The following is a 17,124-nucleotide window of genomic DNA, read 5'->3' on the forward strand; positions in this document are numbered from 1 at the left end:
TGATAAAGCTGTGTGGAGATCCATTTTGTTGGAAGTTGTTTCCTTCCTATTTCTTTTTGCTGACATTGAGGGTTGCTACAGTGTGTTTGTGCTTGTTTAGTGTTCTTGCATAGCTTCTTTTATGAGAAGTTGGGTTGTTGCTTTGGTAGAACACTTGGTTGGTGTGAGCAATTTTAAAATTGTGTTTCTAATTTGCCATCGTTGCCTCTGTTTTTGAGGATATCCAGGAACAGCAATGTGTTGTTGGTTTGTTCTTCCCTTGCAAATTTTATTATATTTTAATATCAATCCATAACTGAGTGATTTTTCCAAAACCCAGTGTAATTATTGTTGATTCTTTTGAAGATTTGTTTATTGGTTTCCTGGGGGATTTCAATGATTTACTCATTGATTTCATCTTTGTGATATACGGTACTTTTAGTGTTGTAATGTGCTTAAAATGTGTAAGTAAATGATTAACTTTCAAAATAGTTTCCACAAGCATAATAAAAAATTGCCATTATTTCCCAATACAGAACCATTACTTAAATCTTTGCCATTTTTATGTGACTGTTAAAACTTGCTGCCTTTTGAAGTATTTATTGTACCTTTGGAAGGTATTCAAACCTGGTAATATGTACATTGCTACAATGCTAGAAATTGTGCAGGCATTACTGGATGTATTTATCCTGCAATTACTATAGAACCTGGGACAATTTGAATGAATCTCTTTGTCAGTTCATATCTGATTGCATTGAGATTCTTGCCAAATTCATGTCTTGGCATAGAAGGTTGTCCTTTAATTCACCTAAGTCACAATTACGAGCAAAGGACAAAAGTTTTATTGAGGAAATTATTACAAGATCAGCTATTGATAGATATAAATTAATGCCAGGGGGGGGTTGTTAGCCTTTTAAGTTGCTTAACACAATCTTACCTTCTTCAAACAGATAAATTCAGTTCCTACAGGGCTGTCAATCTGGGAAGATAAGACATTTTATTGCCCTAAATTCAGATATGTAGAATAATTTGGCCATATGGGTTCATGTATTCAAGATTAAATTAATTTGGAGAAAAGCAGAACAATAAAGGAGAATGTAAACTTATTTATGATTTTGTGTGATTGTCATCTGAACTATCCATTTTAAGGGCTACTTTAACCTTTGAGGAACACACTGAAGACTTTACCATAAGACGGGAGGGGATAAAGAAAATTTAAAAATAGATAAAATAATGAAATTTAAATAAACTGAAAAAGAAAGACTTAATTTAATTCTTTAAATTGGAAGTGCATTGTATATTGGAAGTCATACACTAAATGAAGATAATTTGTTGATCCCCAAGTTTAAAACAAGAAACAAACCACTAACAAAGCATATATCCCATTCTGTTCTATAAGCTATACCTAGAGAGAATCTCTCATATAGAAGAGATGACAAGATGAGGAAAGAACTACAGCAGTGTGAAGTTTATGATTGATTGTCAAGAGAATTTGTGATCTTTGGTAAGGAGCGACAATGGGACGAATGTACATGATGCAGATGTGAACCTCAATCCAATTAGGCAGCCTCAGGAATGTCCATAGATTGAGTAAAGCAACAGTTTTTTTCTGAGAACAGTACATAATTTTTAAAGTGACTTAAATTCTTTTGATGCGGCTAATAATCAGAAATATAAGGTTCTAATTTTTTTTGTAACAGAGAAACAAAGTAAAATTCAATGCACTATTTTCTTCGTATCCTTTATTATCTTTTTAAATATTCATATTATATTTTTCCACTAATCATAGTCCTCCAGGAGCACAATAACCTTTCTATTTAACCATATCACTCTCCATGGCTTATTCACAAAACAAACCAGCTTCAGTGTCTCATTTAACTTCATTGCGATTGCTTGTTCTCCCCAAGTATAGGTTTGCCCTTCCTCAGTATTCCAGAGTTGATTTTTGTGGCCCAGCTGATACACAGTGGAAAACATTTCTGGCCGATGCCTTTTTCAAACCTTTCCCATCCTGCTCTTTGGGCTCATTTTTGCTGGTGGGGAGGACGATAGCCAGATGTTCTGTGCTCCTTCCAATCATACTCATCGTGGCTTTCCCTAAAACCAAAACAGGAAATTTAGCCAATGTTGAGCAAAAGTTGGCTATGCCAATCAGGAAAGTCGGGTACTATAAATAAAGTAACCAAGTTTTGACATATGAGACAGACATATAAAGGTATTTTCTGGCAACTTCCCTTTTCAAGTGCACCTGCTTACCTGGGAGATTCCCCATCTCTTGGGAAAACCATTTTAGTGCTGCAGGAGGCTGCTACCCAAAAGGGAATTCCTCATAGGATCCAAGACCCAGGCTCTGTATCTTTAATACTATTTATTTATTTATTTATTTTATTAGATTTCTAGACCGCCCTTCTCCCGAAGGACTCAGGGCGGTGTACAGTGTACGGTGTAAAGCCAAGATAAAAATAAACAATATACAATTAAAAATAGATTAAAAGACTTATTATACAGTTAGAATAGAATAGAATAGAATAGAATTTTATTGGCCAAGTGTGATTGGACACACAAGGAATTTGTCTTGGTGCATATGCTCTCAGTGTACATAAAAGAAAAGATACGTTCATCAAGGTACAACATTTACAACACAATTGATGATCAATATATCAATATAAATCGTAAGGATTGCCAGCAACAAGTTATAGTCATACAGTCATAAGTGGAAAGAGATTGGTGATGGGAACTATGAAACGATTAATAGTAGTGCAGATTCAGTAAATAGTCTGACAGTGTTGAGGGAATTATTTGTTTAGCAGAGTGATGGCCTTCGAGAAAAAACTGTTCTTGTGTCTAGTTGTTCTGGTGTGCAGTGCTCTATAGCGTCGTTTTGAGGGTAGGAGTTGAAACAGTTTATGTCCAGGATGCGAGGGATCTGCAAATATTTTCACGGCCCTCTTCTTGATTCGTGCAGTATACAGGTCCTCAATGGAAGGCAAGTTGGTAGCAATTATTTTTAGGCCGATAAATTAAAATATATAATCTAAAAAACCCCAATTTAAAACTAAAAAAATTAAATTTAAAATCTCCCCAATTTAAGAAAGCCCCGCTATCTTATATTATATTACTATATTACTATATTAAATTATATTACTATATAATCTGCCAATTATGCTGATTCATTTATGGTGTCTTCAGTTCAAGAGGTTTGCTTCAGCTTTTCTGTGTCCCAAAGAAACAGCAAGGGAACTTGTGTCTTACCCAATGACACTTTGTCTGTTACCTGAAGCAGCGCTGGCAATAAAGGTCATCATCACACCTGTGGCAGCGCACAGTGGCATCTTCATTGCAGATACAGCACCAGGGTAATTCTTCCTCATCGCTGTCTGGTGTTTTGGCAGGGCAGATTAGACGTTTAGCAACAACTGGAGCTTGTGCCTAATGGAGGAGATACACAAATGCAACCACATTATGGAAAATCCATAGTAAGAGTTCCTCCTGGTTTTAAAGGACAGGTGTGGAAATAGGCGTCACAATCTTCTTCCATACATTTCCTCTAAATCTATTCATCAATGGAACCCAAAATGTATCTCTGAAGTAGCTATTTGTGTAACATTAGTGGACATTTTACAAGATGCTGTCATTTCACATTTTATTCCACTTAAAAATAAATGCATTATGTATGTATCTAAGGGACAAGAGATCAAATGGTAGGAAGGAGAAAGATGAACTGGGCACTTTGAGGGTATAAGCTGAGAAGCCAAAGTCAGAGACAAGAACATAGAACACCAGAGAGTTCAGGAACTTTGCTTTCTAATGTTATGTTTACCTACTCAGAAGTAATCTAGCTGAATACAATGTAAGATTGTAGCCTAAAGTATTTCGAATGTATGCTAAGCAAATGCCCAGGTTGGATAACTTAAGACAGGAAAAGCAGTGAGCACTCTGACCCAGGATGCCCTGGTTCAAGGCTTGCATCTCTTCTACATAGCCTCTATCCAATGCAATTGAAGGATTACTAAAATACCTATAATAATTCTTTGGATAATTGAAATGTACCTGTTTTTAATGCCTGAAAATTCAAGAATGTATTCAGTTTCCCTTGCTTATATGAACATCACCTCTACTACCCAAACCTGGCTGGCTGCTGCCAATTCTATATAGAAACTGGCCAGCCCTGTGCAAAATGATGGGTAAGTATTAAATTTAGGGCAAGGTGACCCTGGAGAAACCATTTCTGTTTCAGCTTCAGCATAAGATCCACAGGTATTTGCTCTTTGGCCTGGCAACAAAGCAGTTGATAATCCTAAGGGAACACAGTTTGAGGGATCTGACTATTTGTTAGTCCTTGGTTGCAGTCCTGAAGATACAAGCTTCACAATGCTGTGCATGTGTGCATCCAGGGGTATAGCTCACCTTGGTTTTCTCAGTGGAATTTGACTGCACAATTGCAGACTGATTTGGGGAAATATTGAAGCCACTTGCTTCATCCAGAGCTGCCTCTTCAGTAAGCTGGTAACAAAAAAAAAAAAACCCATATACAATAAACTATGATTAAATTTATTTGCCATTCATCTCTCTTTCAAGCAACAAATATTCTGCTTCCTATAGCCTCTTAATTTTCAGTTTAGAAAGCGTCCGTCTAAATAAGCATTCCAAATTTCAAATCCGTACTCAGCTACAAAACTTACAAAGTCACATTTTATCTTCTGAACCCACTCAGAAGGTTAAAAAGGTTAATACACGGGAAAAACCAGGCTTGGGTGTGAAGTAAAAGGTATCAGATCAATTCTGCAGAAGCAACAGACCTGTTTCAAAACTCTCTGGATGGCTTCCTCCTCTTCTTCATCACTATTAGGGAGTTTGTAATCATCCAAAGTAACTGTTGAAGAAAGAAAAAGAAAACAAAAGATATAACAATGATTTCATAAAGGTAGCTTTTCATCATTTCAAGTTACTGCAAACATCCACAGATCATGCTGTACAACACATTGTCCTGCCTTCCATAAATTCCCACTATATAATGGGATTAATTTGATCCTTAAACTTTCAAGTCCTTATAAAGCAAAAAAGAGAATAAGTGACAGCCCAATTTCTATCCCTTCTGATTTGAAAGATCCTGAAAGATCCTCAAGTAATCACCATCCCATCCTCTGATACACATATTCTTTGGTCCAGGGATGAAATGCTACCGGATTGGACCGGATTATGCGATCCGGTAGCGATTGTGGCAGGTAGTTCGGTGATCTGGTAACGAAGGCGGAGTAAAGCTCCGCCCATCTACCGGAATGTCATTACTTCCTGGTTTTAACCAGGAAGTAAAAAGTTTTTTACTTGCCTTTTATGTGTTTTTTAATGTTTTTTGTGCATGCACAGAAGGTTTGCGCGCACGTGATGCAGTGCGTGCACTTCTGAGCCGGTAAGGAAGGTAAGTAGATTTCACCCCTGCTTTGGGCTCAGGGCAGCCAGTAGGCCCTCCTCCTCATCTCTGTTCTGCTGGGTCCTTTTCTCAAAAACATTCTTTTCTCCTCAGTAATCGATCTGTTCTCATTCATCCTCAAATGTGTTGTGTTAAGTTCTCTTTATGGAAGGATTCAGAGCTGTACATCACTTCTGACACCACCTTCTCAAAGCCAGTGCAATTTCTAAGCACCAGAGATTTGTCTTTTTTTCAATTGCCAGTGCTAATCTAACCTATTAATGCTGGCAGCTCACTGTACATGTGCCACTCACAGCAGTTTACCTGCAATACCACAATTCATTTTAGCTCTATATTAGTCATAAAAAAACCCCTTCATATGCTGATTTCTACATATTAGGTTTCTACTAAAAGAAAAGGGCCAGCTTCCGTTTTCTTTAGTTCCTTGGCTTCGTGAGAGACACGAGTCTGCTAGTGCAGAGGTCTCCAACCTTAGTAACTTTAAGGCTTGTGGACTTTAACTCCTGGAGTTCCTCAGCCAGCTTTGCTCAGCCAGAGTTGAAGTCCACAAACCTTAAAATTACTAAGATTGGAGACCCCTGTGCTACTGTGCTGATGATATGCCATGAGCAATACTAGGGGTTAATACTGAAGTGAAGCTATTTTTAAAAAAGTATACTTGAGATGTAAAAATGGATAAACTTTAAAGTGGATGAGGCCTCTACAAAAGCTCCTGTGGAGGATTAACCCAATGTTAGAATCTCCCATCTGGAAGCCCTATAGACTTATCCTACAGACAACAACAGCAGTGAACCAATCAGTTGTGCCACAATGATCACCGTGCTCCAGACTGATACTTCATCAGGATGACCGCAGAAATCATAACCCAAATCTTGAAAAGCAAGAACAAAAGAACCCAATGGCCCTCAGCTGCTCAGCTGTGCCATATGCTGGTGCCAGGCTTGGAGAAACCCCATGGATGTACCCTGTTTGTATCTAACCCACTGGAACAAAGAGAGCTTTGGTTTCACAGCTTTGCTTGTGAAACAAGCAAAGAACTTCCGCTAACATCTCTTCCCAGCTATCAATCCCTCTTAATTATCTGCTTTTAAATGAATCAAAATCCTAGCACCAGGAAATAGAAGTTCTTCTGAGGATTATGACTTCAACCTCTTCCTATTAGTCAACCAAGATTTGTTGTCAAATAAACTAAAGTCTTCCTGAGCTGACTTGAATACTTTTTGTTACATACTGTACAGTGGTGAAATGTAAAATTTGTTACTACTGGTTCTGTGGTGGTGGGGTAATGTGACTGGGTGGGTGTGGCCAACTTTTTTTTTTACTTTTAAAAGCATTTTTTCTACAACCCCTTCAGCTGAAGAGGTTGTAGAAAAAAATGCTTTTAAAAGGCTCTGACGATCCCAGCTGAGCCCCATGATCATCAGAGGCTTTTTTTAAAAAACTTTTAAAAGCATGTTTTCGGCCGAAGAAAAAATGTTTTTTTTAACCTCTGATGATCACGCGGCTCAGCTGGGCATGGGGGAAGGCAGGGATTTTTGCTAGCGGTTCTCTGAACCAGCTGCCGCCATCATACCGGATCGAGTGATCCGGTCCGAACCGGGAGTATTTCACCCGTTACTGTTACCCGTACCTGTCTCAGGATCTTTGCCTTTCAAAACTGCCAATCTCTTGGCCACTTCCAAAATCTTTTCCTCCCTGGTGTTCTCCTCCCGGAGTTCAGCAGCAGCCTGTGCCAATAATTTAGTTTTCTCCTCCTCCAACTGCCTGAGAGACAGATCGGAAATGCCTGCAGTGCCATCTGTCTGATTTAAATCATTCCAGTTCTGTGTCCTCACTTCTGAAACAGCAAAAACGTAGAGAATTCACAGCTGCACCACAGCCGCTTAGCCATTACAATTTATTTGCCAAAAATAAAAAAAAATCATCACAAAGTCTAAACACTCTTAATTATGCCACGGTGTAATCAGTTTATTCATTCAATTGCTAGCTGTGTCATAATAATTAAGTTTGAATAGAAGATTTTAAAAGACATGAGATAATTCAAAGGTTTGTAGCTGGTTCAACCAGTTTCTTCTGTCTTTCCCATGCAAATTTGTGTAGTGTTTTTTTTTAAATCTTCAGTCAGCCTCTGATCTAACAGGTTTCATCCTGTCTGCACTCAGCACTCTGCACTTTCACACAACGGCTGTCAAACAAGGCAGGAAACAAGAATCCCTATAGCCTACAGAAAGATTTTGCCTTGACTGGGGATAAGAGTGTTAATATAATTGCTCTTTTCAAATATCTGACAAGGTGTCACACGCGGAAGAAAGTTATAATCAACTCTCTACCTTCCCTGAATGCAAGCACCAAATAATAACCATGTTAGGAAAATGCAAATTTCAGATGAACCTTAGGAAAAAGTTTTTGACAGTGAAGTGCTCTTTGATAATGGAGCACAAAATGGTAGATTATTTTTTTGTTGGATGTCTAAAAGCAGAGACTGAACAGACAATTATTCCTCCATTAATAAATAGTGACATTAGCTCTACAAAAGCTGAAGAAAAATATAAACCATAGAATTTTAGTGGCAATTCTTCACCAAAATTGAACTGGATGCTAAGGAGGAGGGTTTGGAAGAACTCTCAAAGGGCCATCTTTGCAACCTCTTGATCAAGAACAGTAATGGGGGGGGGGGAATCACTTTGTTGCATGAGATTTCAGGATCTACTTGCTTCCATTTCTGCATCAAAAATAAGAATCCATGTCAAAGCTAAAGAGAAACCTTGAGATGTAATTTTGAAGCTTCCACTCTCATCAATGGTGACTTCTTCAGCCATCTGGTTCAGCAGGTCGTCTGTCTGCTCCACTTGGGTCTTGCTGTTGGAGACCTGGTATACCTGACCAAAGCAAGAGAGGTACAGTTAATTACATTTAATTAAGCTAAATTAAATACAGTTAAAATAACGACTGCCCGTATATTAATGATTTTCCTTTCTGTCCCATTTAAACATTGCTATCTGGGGGAAAATCAAAACAACCAGGTAATGTTCAACCATTTTGTCTGGCTAGAAGAACTCTGGGAAAAGTCTGGTAGCTTACGGGTCTGGGGGCTGCAGATGGAAGTGTTCTGCCTTGCAAGGCTGCCAAACGGTCCTCCATCTCTTGGGCTGTCGGAATGGATCTTCCAGAGTCCACTTTCAGTGCTGCCAGCCTAGATTCTATCTCCGTCTGGGATGGAATAGACTCTGTACAATTTAAAAGCAGATTTATTTGCTAATAGTAACCAAAAGAAGCATAAAACTATTTCCATACATATAAAGTTAACCAATGGCAAAATGGCACATTTTAAAATGCAGAAACTAGCAGCAGATTCAGGTTTATGGAACTGTCAATATTGGCCTCACCATGCACCCATCAAAAATCATCTCTGTTAAATAGCAAGTTGCTCAGAAAAGGGCACCTAATCTTTTTCCTGTGAACAGAAAAATTACTGCATTGTTCTCTCCTCTCCCCCTACACTGTTGATGTCACTCAGCCCGGTAATAAAACATCTGCAGAACGAAATGCAAACTAAGAGACTAGCAATGACCCAACATTAAGCACTTGTAAACTAAAATTTAAGGGAAGGGGAAAGAGAATATATGTATCTAATTTCACATGGTCAATGTTAATCTATGGAAACAAAAATCGAGGCATTGATGCTCACGTTGCCTTCTTTTAGAAACTGTTTCAAGAGTGTTAAGTCAGACAGCTTCTCTGTTTGCATATATAAACCGAACATTAAGAATTCTGTTCTTGAATTCTGATTTATGTTCTATCTGCAGCAGACCCCAGCATGAAAATATGAGCAACTCACTAGGCCTTGCTGCCTTCTTGAGCCTCTCCAGTCTCTCTATTAGAATCTTATCCTCTTTTGAGAACCCTCGATATCTGGCGTCTGTCTGACTCTGAGATTTCACCAAGCCCTTCTGAGGGCTCTGCGTCTGGTTCTGCTTAGCTTCAAGAGCTGCAATCCGCCTGCAAAAACAAGTCCTGTGTGAATTAACGGGATTATCAGAAATGCTTCTCTAAGACTTGATTCGCACACACATAGTTTAATCACTGGGGCATCAACTGACCAATTACACATGAGCCTTGCAAGACACAGAGAGATGTTTGCCACGTTCATCCACATGTTTCACTGAAATAAAACAGCACTGACTCATCCAGCAACCTACAAGCACAAGTGAATGGATCAGTCCTTACAGATAGCAATAGCAAGTGCACTTTGAATTATATACCGCTCCATAATGCTTTACAGCACTCTGAGCGTTTACAATGTCAGCCTATTGCCCCCAACAATCTTGGTCCTCATTTTACTGATCTCTGAAGGATGGAAGGCTGAGTCAACCTTGAGCCGGTCAGGATCAAACTCCTGACTGTGGGCAGAGTTAGCCTGCAATACTGCATTCTAACCACTGCACCACCATTTCACCACGGAAGTTCAGAGGAAGATTATATCAGGATTGGCAATCACTTTTGATACCCTCATTATCCTGGATGTATATAGATTGACCAGAGTTAAAAATTTTACTCTTATGCTGAAATCTCTTAGTTGTTAAACTCTGCTCCACTGTCTTTAGAAGTCAATGGGTTTCATTTTGTTTAGGGCTGAAACAGTTGTTTGTTTATAAAAGTACTGTTTCCTGTTTTACTATTGTTATTTTAGATGGAGAGTGGGAGGGAGTAAATATACACGAGAACTGCATTTATAAAGGCAGACAGGCAAAAGACAAGTGCTCAAGTGACTTCAGTTAAGCATTCCTAACAAGATTCATTCTAGGTGACATCAAAAATAGTGATTTTAATGCACATTTTTTCAGTATCACAATATTAAACTGTCATAGTCATACATATCCTAGATATTTACCCCTCATATTAGTCTTAGTTTTTCATATTATTGCCAATTTTTGTATCTCTGGTGCTTGCTTCTTGATCAGAGGTTCTTGGTTTTTTTTTTAAAACTAACAACATCTATAGTGAGAAAATTGTTGAAAAGTCCTGCTCTAGTTATTTTGAGGAAGAAATTACATTTTTTGAGATTGTTAATATAAGGAATTCAAATCCTGCAACAAGTAAAGGAATTTCAAAAATGGCTATTAAACGGCTAAGGCCACTGGTGATTCATCATAACGTATACATACACTTTGCTTTACAAATATATAAAGATCATGAAGCAAAACTAGTTTTGTGATTATTGGAACTCACTTCTTATAGTTCTCTGGTGGAGACCATCTAGCTGAATTTGACCGAGATGGTGCGCTGAAAAAAAAATAAGAATGACATAAAATATAGGCTAAAACTGCTACACTATAAAAGGTATAAACCAATTTGGACTAATTACCAATGTTTTATTTGGCTGAATCTATCCCTTTAACATTTGGAAGTCAGAATATGTGCAAAATAAATATACTGTATTTGTAGTGCATTAGTATTGTACATAGCACTACATTCCTTATGCAACACATAGTCAGGCACTTTAGGTGTCATGAGAGTTTGTAGATCCCACCCCAAATGAGAAAGAGACTCTGAGCCAATAAGCATCTGAACTTAATGTCAGAATTCATCCCCCAGAAAAATCTTTTAGCATTGTAGAATAAGGAATATGGTGGTACATTTCCAAAACGATTGGGTGGATTTCAGCTAATACACAGAATGCTCACGTGGCAACTCGCTTGAGTTGATTGAGCTCTGTAATTTTGTCAATCCATCACGTGGATCAGAATTCAGTTCTGTTCTTACCTGGTTAAGTCGCCATGGCACTGCTTGCAAACCTTCTGCTGAGTGTCCCCACAACGAGGAACAGTGGCAATGAATCCAAGGCAGCTTGAGCAAAATCCTCGACCACAACCTTTGCAACCATACTGAGAGGGGGGCGGGGGAATCAATGGAAGAAAGCACACTTATCAGACTGCTGCAGGACGACTGGAAGGTTTCTTCTTATATAAGATTCATAAGGGAGATACTTCCATACTGTGGTGGTTACTGGGGCTGGGTCTAGCTTGGTTACCTGGGGAAGGGTTTGATCCTGTTTGGCCTGGGAAGTGATCAGGGTCCTCAGGACTGATAGGACCTTGTATTATATTCACGTCACACCTGGCTGGTTAAGGCCTCCTGGGGAAGAAAATATGGGTCTTTGTACCTGAGTCAGGGGCCCTGGGCATGGGTTAGAGCTCATTTCCTGGTTGTGTGGTGATTGGTTAGATCAGGGGTCACCAACCTTTTGAATCTCAGGGACCACTAAATTCATAATTTTAAATCCCGCAGACCACTAATACGATCTGCCTAATGATGGGCTGGGTGGGCGTGGTTAGGTGGTCATGTGACTGGGTAGGCGTGGCCAACTTGATGTCACTCATGTTGCGGGGCACCTCACTGACCTCAACTCACCCCTCCCCTCCCAGCCACTCCTTGCCTACCCGCCTGGGCACCTTAGGGCCCCAACAGGAAGCAGTTATTGGAGCTAAGCAGCCACCATGAGAAAGAGTTGGCAAAACAGCTCAGTTCAAATTGGATCTGACCGAGAAGGAGGCTCAGCAGAAGCACCTCACTGAGGACTATGAGCATAGGCTTTTCAAACAGAGGGAAGACCTGCGGGGAGTGCAAGTCCAGGTACCAGCATCTGGAGGCTCAGCAGGCTGAGATGGTCAGCCAGTTCCAGGCCATGAGACAGTCCCACTGGAACAAGGCCCTCCGGTTCTTCGCCACTAGTGGCGCTTCCCTCCAGCCTTCACCCAAAGCCCTGCACTAGGAGGCCGAAGCAGACCCCAAATCAGAATTTCTGTCCCCCTCCAACCCACACAAAAAGATCCTGAAGGGGGAGACTCTGTGCAGTAACACAAGTGTTCATTGCACATATCCAGCCCAGGGGCCTTAGTTTGAGGACCCCTGATTTAGTGCAATATAAAAAATGCAAATAATTTTTCTGCGGACCACCAAAATTTTTTCAAGGACCACCAGTGGTCTACGACTGCTATATGTTTTACTTTTATTTTTTATATTGTGTAGTTTACATTTTATTTTGATTTATTGTAAACTGCCTAGACCATGTAAAAGTGAGATGGACAGCTATAAAAAACAAACAAATAAGCAAGCAAGCCAGCTTGAAACCGAGTTCTCTTGTTGTAGAAAGCCAATATGAAAACAAGGGTTTTTTTCCCCCTCCAGGCTCCTTCAAAGCACACGTCTGACATGCAAGAGGACAGAATGTAACACCTGTATACTATATCATTTATTTTATTCTGTTCATATCCTACTATTTTTTTAAAACAAGTAATGGCAAGAAATATTGAAACAGTTAACAATCAAAGCAGCAATGCAAACAATAAACAAAGAATAGGGAAAACAAAAGGTTTAGGTGCCACAGTGATCATTAGCTAATCAAAATTCCCCAAGACTTAGACATTTTTGGGAAGAAGTTGGTGTCTTATGCTATTATTTAAATTATTCCCCCCCTCCATTTATGAGTTCCTCCCACCCAGTTTTAAGATGGATAAAACATCATCAGTGATGCACTGGAAGATAAAACATTGATATTTACTGGATAACTTCTTAAAAGCAGTCATATGCTTTCAAACACTTCTCAAAATCTAAGTGATTTTCATCCATGTAATGTAAAAAGATGACATGTAATCATGCATCGGCATCACACATTTTTCCCTGTGAATATTTTAGCATTAATATATGCGTTTATCATCGTATTTCACGTAACCCATTTAATTCATTTTATGTGACTTCTCCACTCACTGTGCATCAAAATAGACTGATCACTCTTCAAAGTGAAACCAGAACTATCTTCTGGGACCTTTTAAGGAAAGATCCCTTATTGGTTATTTTATTATAGAAAAACAAAACAATCAAACAACTGAAACTGAAAGGTAGAGACTTGTTTAGCATCTATCATTTATTTGTTAATGCAAATTTGTTATAACTGCCCAACTCCAACAGACTTCTGGGCAGTAAACAAGACCAAAAAATTCCATAAAAACAAATAAAATATTAAATACCATTAAACATTAAAATATCTAAAACTGATTACGAGGAACCAAAAGAAGCACGAATCTGAAACATGAAATCTGAATGAATTTTACTGGAAGAGAATTTCACATTTTACTATATGAGATCGCATTACTCTCAACACAGATTTATCAAGTTCAGTTTCTGAATAGAATAGAATAGAATAGAATTTTTATTGGCCAAGTGTGATTGGACACACAAGGAATTTGTCTTGGTGCAAGTGCTGGCACTGAGTAGTGAAGAAAAACTTGCCTGTTTCTTGAAGACAGTAAACTTCGATGCACAGCCATAACACCTCTTATCCATGATGGCAGTTGAGTTGGTTCTTAGAGTTTTCACAAAAAATATCAGGGGAGACAACGTGATTCTATTTTGTCTGCAAGCAGCTATCCCATGGTTCACTTTTCAGAGATAGAACAAAAAGAATAAGAGTGAAGTATAAAACGCTGATAATGATTCAGTGAAAACATGATCTACTAAAGAGGTGACAGTGGTATTTGATTTTGCTTTTATAATTAAAATAACATACTATACATTTGGTTACCTAATAACAATTAAAATTATGGAGAAACAAACAAAAATTCAAAGATTAGGCTTTCTCAATCCAGTATCTTTCAAATGTGTTAATCCTAAATTCCCTAATTCTTAACTAGAAGAATTCCTGTAATTCATTTTATCTTTACAATGTTCAGAAGCAGACCCATAGCAGATCAACGTACAACAGTCTCTTCCAAAAAGTAGATTCTATTCACAACAGAGCAAAACAGCACAAAACTTTATTGAAAGGTGGGAAAAAGATTATGATCATTACATTAACTATTTTGAAAAGATACAGTTTTACTTTTGGACATTTTTTTTCTCTCCCTTCCTTTCTTCATTGACTGCTGTGTTGAACGAAGGAAAAAATCAGTACAACAAACGCACACACCCCTAAACAATTTTTCAAACCTGTCACCCTTTAAAGATGCAGACCAAATCCTCACTGTGTCCAGCTAGGTATGGAAAACTACAATCACACTGGGAATTATCCGAGTTGTAATACATCAGGAAGGCATTGGATCGGGGAAGGTTACCCCAAGATGCTTACGAAAAAAGGAAAAAAAATAAGGAAACTTTATGAAAGGAAGGCTAATCTAGCCTGATAATCTGATACTCTAGTCTAGTCTAATCCAGCAGGCCTTTTCTGCCTTTTTCAAAGTCTGCCTACTGCTCCTTTTATCGCAAGCGACGAAAAGGTGTATACTTACAACCCTTCTACGACCCCGGGGGGAGGGGGCGGTCTAAGTAGGTGACATGCAATACAATACAGTACTGTTCTGTAACTACATTTCCTAGAGACTCTTCCCCGCCCACTATCCCTGACGCAGCGCTTGCTGGGGTTTCGACGATTGGTCCAATCACGGCTCCGGAAAGTTCCAATGGCATCTCGATGACGAAGACCGACCTGGCATGCTGGGAATTGTAGTTCGCTCGCCTTCCATCTTCCGTCCGGAGAAGAGACGTTCCTAAAGAGAAAAATCCACGTTTCCCAGAAGCCAAATCGCTGTCGGGGGACGAAGGAGTTGGGGGAAGGGACCAAAAAAAAAAAAAAACACCGCTCGAGAGAGAATCATCCCGGTGGGGAACTAACTGTCGGAAGAAGCGAGTCTTGAGGGAAATGGCGGTCGATAAAGAACTGTTGGAGTTGGACCTCTACGCGCTTTTGGGAGTGGTCGAGAAAGCGACGGATAAAGAGGTTAGGGAGGCCCGAGCTGTGGGGAAGGGAAACCACACTTCGCAACCCCTTTTGATAGACGTTGGAGGCGGTCCGAGGTTCGTTTTCCAAGCCATGCATAAAATCAGGCGTCTTATAGAGGTCCCGCCGATAAGTGAGCTCCGGGGCCCGGCGTCTGAGGCTGGGGCCTCCAGATGCATTTGATTCCAAGTCCCATCGTTCCCAGCTGTGACTGGCCAGGGGCAAATGGGGGTCGCGGTCCAGTGCACGTGGAAACGGTCCACGGGGGCGGGAAAGCAGCCCTGAGTAAGCTTTACTACAGGAGTAAATGGGGCTATTCTGCAAACCTGTTTAAAACGTGCCAGGACTCATATCTACCTCAAGGCCTGTCCATTGACCAGTGTAGGGGGGAATTCTTCGCTAAATATCTATGGAGATTCTCAGTCATCCAGGTCATGGTTGTCCTAAAGGTGCTTTTTCAAGAGGCAACTGGACTTTCTGGTTTTTATTTTTCTTTGAAGGTTTTTCGCTTCTCAACCAAGAAGCTTCTTCAGCTCTGACTGGATGAAATTCAGAAATCCTTCCGTTCCCCATCATCCAGTCAGAGCTGAAAAAGCTTCTTGGATGAGAAGTGAAAAGTCTTGGAAGAAAAAACAAGAAAGTCCAGTTGCCTCTTGAAAAAAGCACCTTTGGGTTTTCCTGTCTTTCTGTGCCAATATTTGGTTGCGCCTTAGAAGGCTTGAGGAACGAGACTCAGGACAAGCTTTGTGGAAAAGGTGTTAGCTGTTGGTGGGAGCGTGGGGATAGTGCTAAATCCAATATTTAGTTGGTCAAAATTGCAAGGTGAGGGCCTTGTGTTCCTATGATGCCCGCCCTGCACTTGAGATCAGTATTCCTGCAAAGCTATGGTTGAGCCAGATTTCAGTGGAAAACATTTATTTAGCAAATTTATATAACCCTCCCCATCTCATTGAACATGGCTCTGGGCTGAATACAACCCTCACTGACAATTAGAGCTGTGATTTAGAACGGTGATTAAAACAATTGGACACATTTTAAAAAAAAAATAAAAACTAAGATCACTAAACAAAGTACAGACACCTCATAGGCTCCTGCTGGGATCCCTAAAGGTGTAGGAGAAAAGTCCATTTTAAGAAGAGTTGTATGGGATCAAATCAAAAGTCTCTGTGATCCAACATCCTGTTCCACAATGACTGATGATAATAATAATATATCAGAGTTGGAAGGGACCTTGGAGGTCTTCTAGTCCAACCCCCTGCCCAGACAGGAAACCCTACACCATTTCGGACAAATGGCTATCCAACATTTTCTTAAAAATTTCCAGTGTTGGAGCATTTACAACTTCTGCAGGCAAGTTGTTCCACTGATTAATTGTTCTAACTGTCAGGAAATTTCTCCTTAGTGCTAGGTTGCTTCTCTCCTTGATCAGTTTCCACCCATTGCTTCTTGTTCTACCCTCAGGTGCTTTGGAGAACAGCCCAACTCCCTCTTTGTGGCAGCCCCTGAGATATTGAAATACTGCTATCATGTCTGCTATCATGTCTGCTATCATGATGCCTGTAAAAAGACTTTAGGAGTCATAATCTTGTGTCCTCTAGAAACTGTCTCTTGCAATATGTTTCTTGATGTACTTATAAAATTGGCAAATTAATGTAAATTGGAATATATAACAATCATTACCATTAGAAGTTGTACAGTGTTGGTGGTTTCATGAAATGAGTAGATCTGCAAAAATAAATATATGCTTGTTTGGGTTTAAATTTGCTTTACAATGGGGAAATCAATTTTCATTGAATCATTATTCATTAGGAAAAGCTGCCCGTTTTTCTTATCTCCTTTTTCACTGACTATATTCCATGGATATATCATTAAAAATAAGCTTTACTGAACATTGAAATATTAAGGTCTAAGAATTATTTTCCTAATTTCATCCTTTAAGCAT

General features: G+C 39.4%; 2 protein-coding genes across 5 annotated transcripts in view; one reads left to right on the forward strand and one right to left on the reverse strand.

The window, feature by feature from the left end:
* Positions 1-1,701: 1,701 nt before the first annotated feature.
* ZFYVE19 (zinc finger FYVE-type containing 19) lies at positions 1,702-14,835 on the reverse strand. Of its 3 annotated transcripts, none has more exons than XM_058162075.1 (12): positions 14,695-14,835; positions 13,700-13,848; positions 11,174-11,295; positions 10,640-10,693; positions 9,249-9,409; positions 8,492-8,637; positions 8,175-8,289; positions 7,041-7,247; positions 4,779-4,852; positions 4,387-4,482; positions 3,254-3,408; positions 1,702-2,076 (listed from the first exon to the last, which is right to left on the reverse strand). In XM_058162075.1, exons 2-12 carry the CDS (start codon positions 13,751-13,753, stop codon positions 2,004-2,006), a joined length of 1,257 nt encoding a protein of 418 aa, XP_058018058.1. In that variant the 5' UTR covers positions 13,754-13,848; positions 14,695-14,835; the 3' UTR covers positions 1,702-2,003. The 3 variants fall into 3 exon arrangements, with proteins under 3 accessions (XP_058018058.1, XP_058018060.1, XP_058018059.1); XM_058162077.1 differs by lacking the exon at positions 14,695-14,835 and adding an exon at positions 14,403-14,671; XM_058162076.1 differs by lacking the exon at positions 14,695-14,835 and adding an exon at positions 14,396-14,671.
* A 102-nt stretch (positions 14,836-14,937) lies between these two features.
* DNAJC17 (DnaJ heat shock protein family (Hsp40) member C17) overlaps positions 14,938-17,124 on the forward strand; it is a 29,989-nt gene continuing 27,802 nt past the window's right edge. The window contains exon 1 of one of the 2 annotated variants that reach the window (XM_058162079.1): positions 14,938-15,182. In XM_058162079.1, coding sequence (XP_058018062.1) covers positions 15,105-15,182 — 78 coding nt within the window. In that variant the 5' untranslated portion in view covers positions 14,938-15,104. The remainder of the gene's footprint in view (positions 15,183-17,124) is intronic. The other variant, XM_058162078.1, reaches the window with a different exon arrangement.

The sequence above is a fragment of the Ahaetulla prasina genome, chromosome 1 (genome assembly GCF_028640845.1).
Source record: "Ahaetulla prasina isolate Xishuangbanna chromosome 1, ASM2864084v1, whole genome shotgun sequence".
Lineage (NCBI taxonomy): Eukaryota > Metazoa > Chordata > Lepidosauria > Squamata > Colubridae > Ahaetulla > Ahaetulla prasina.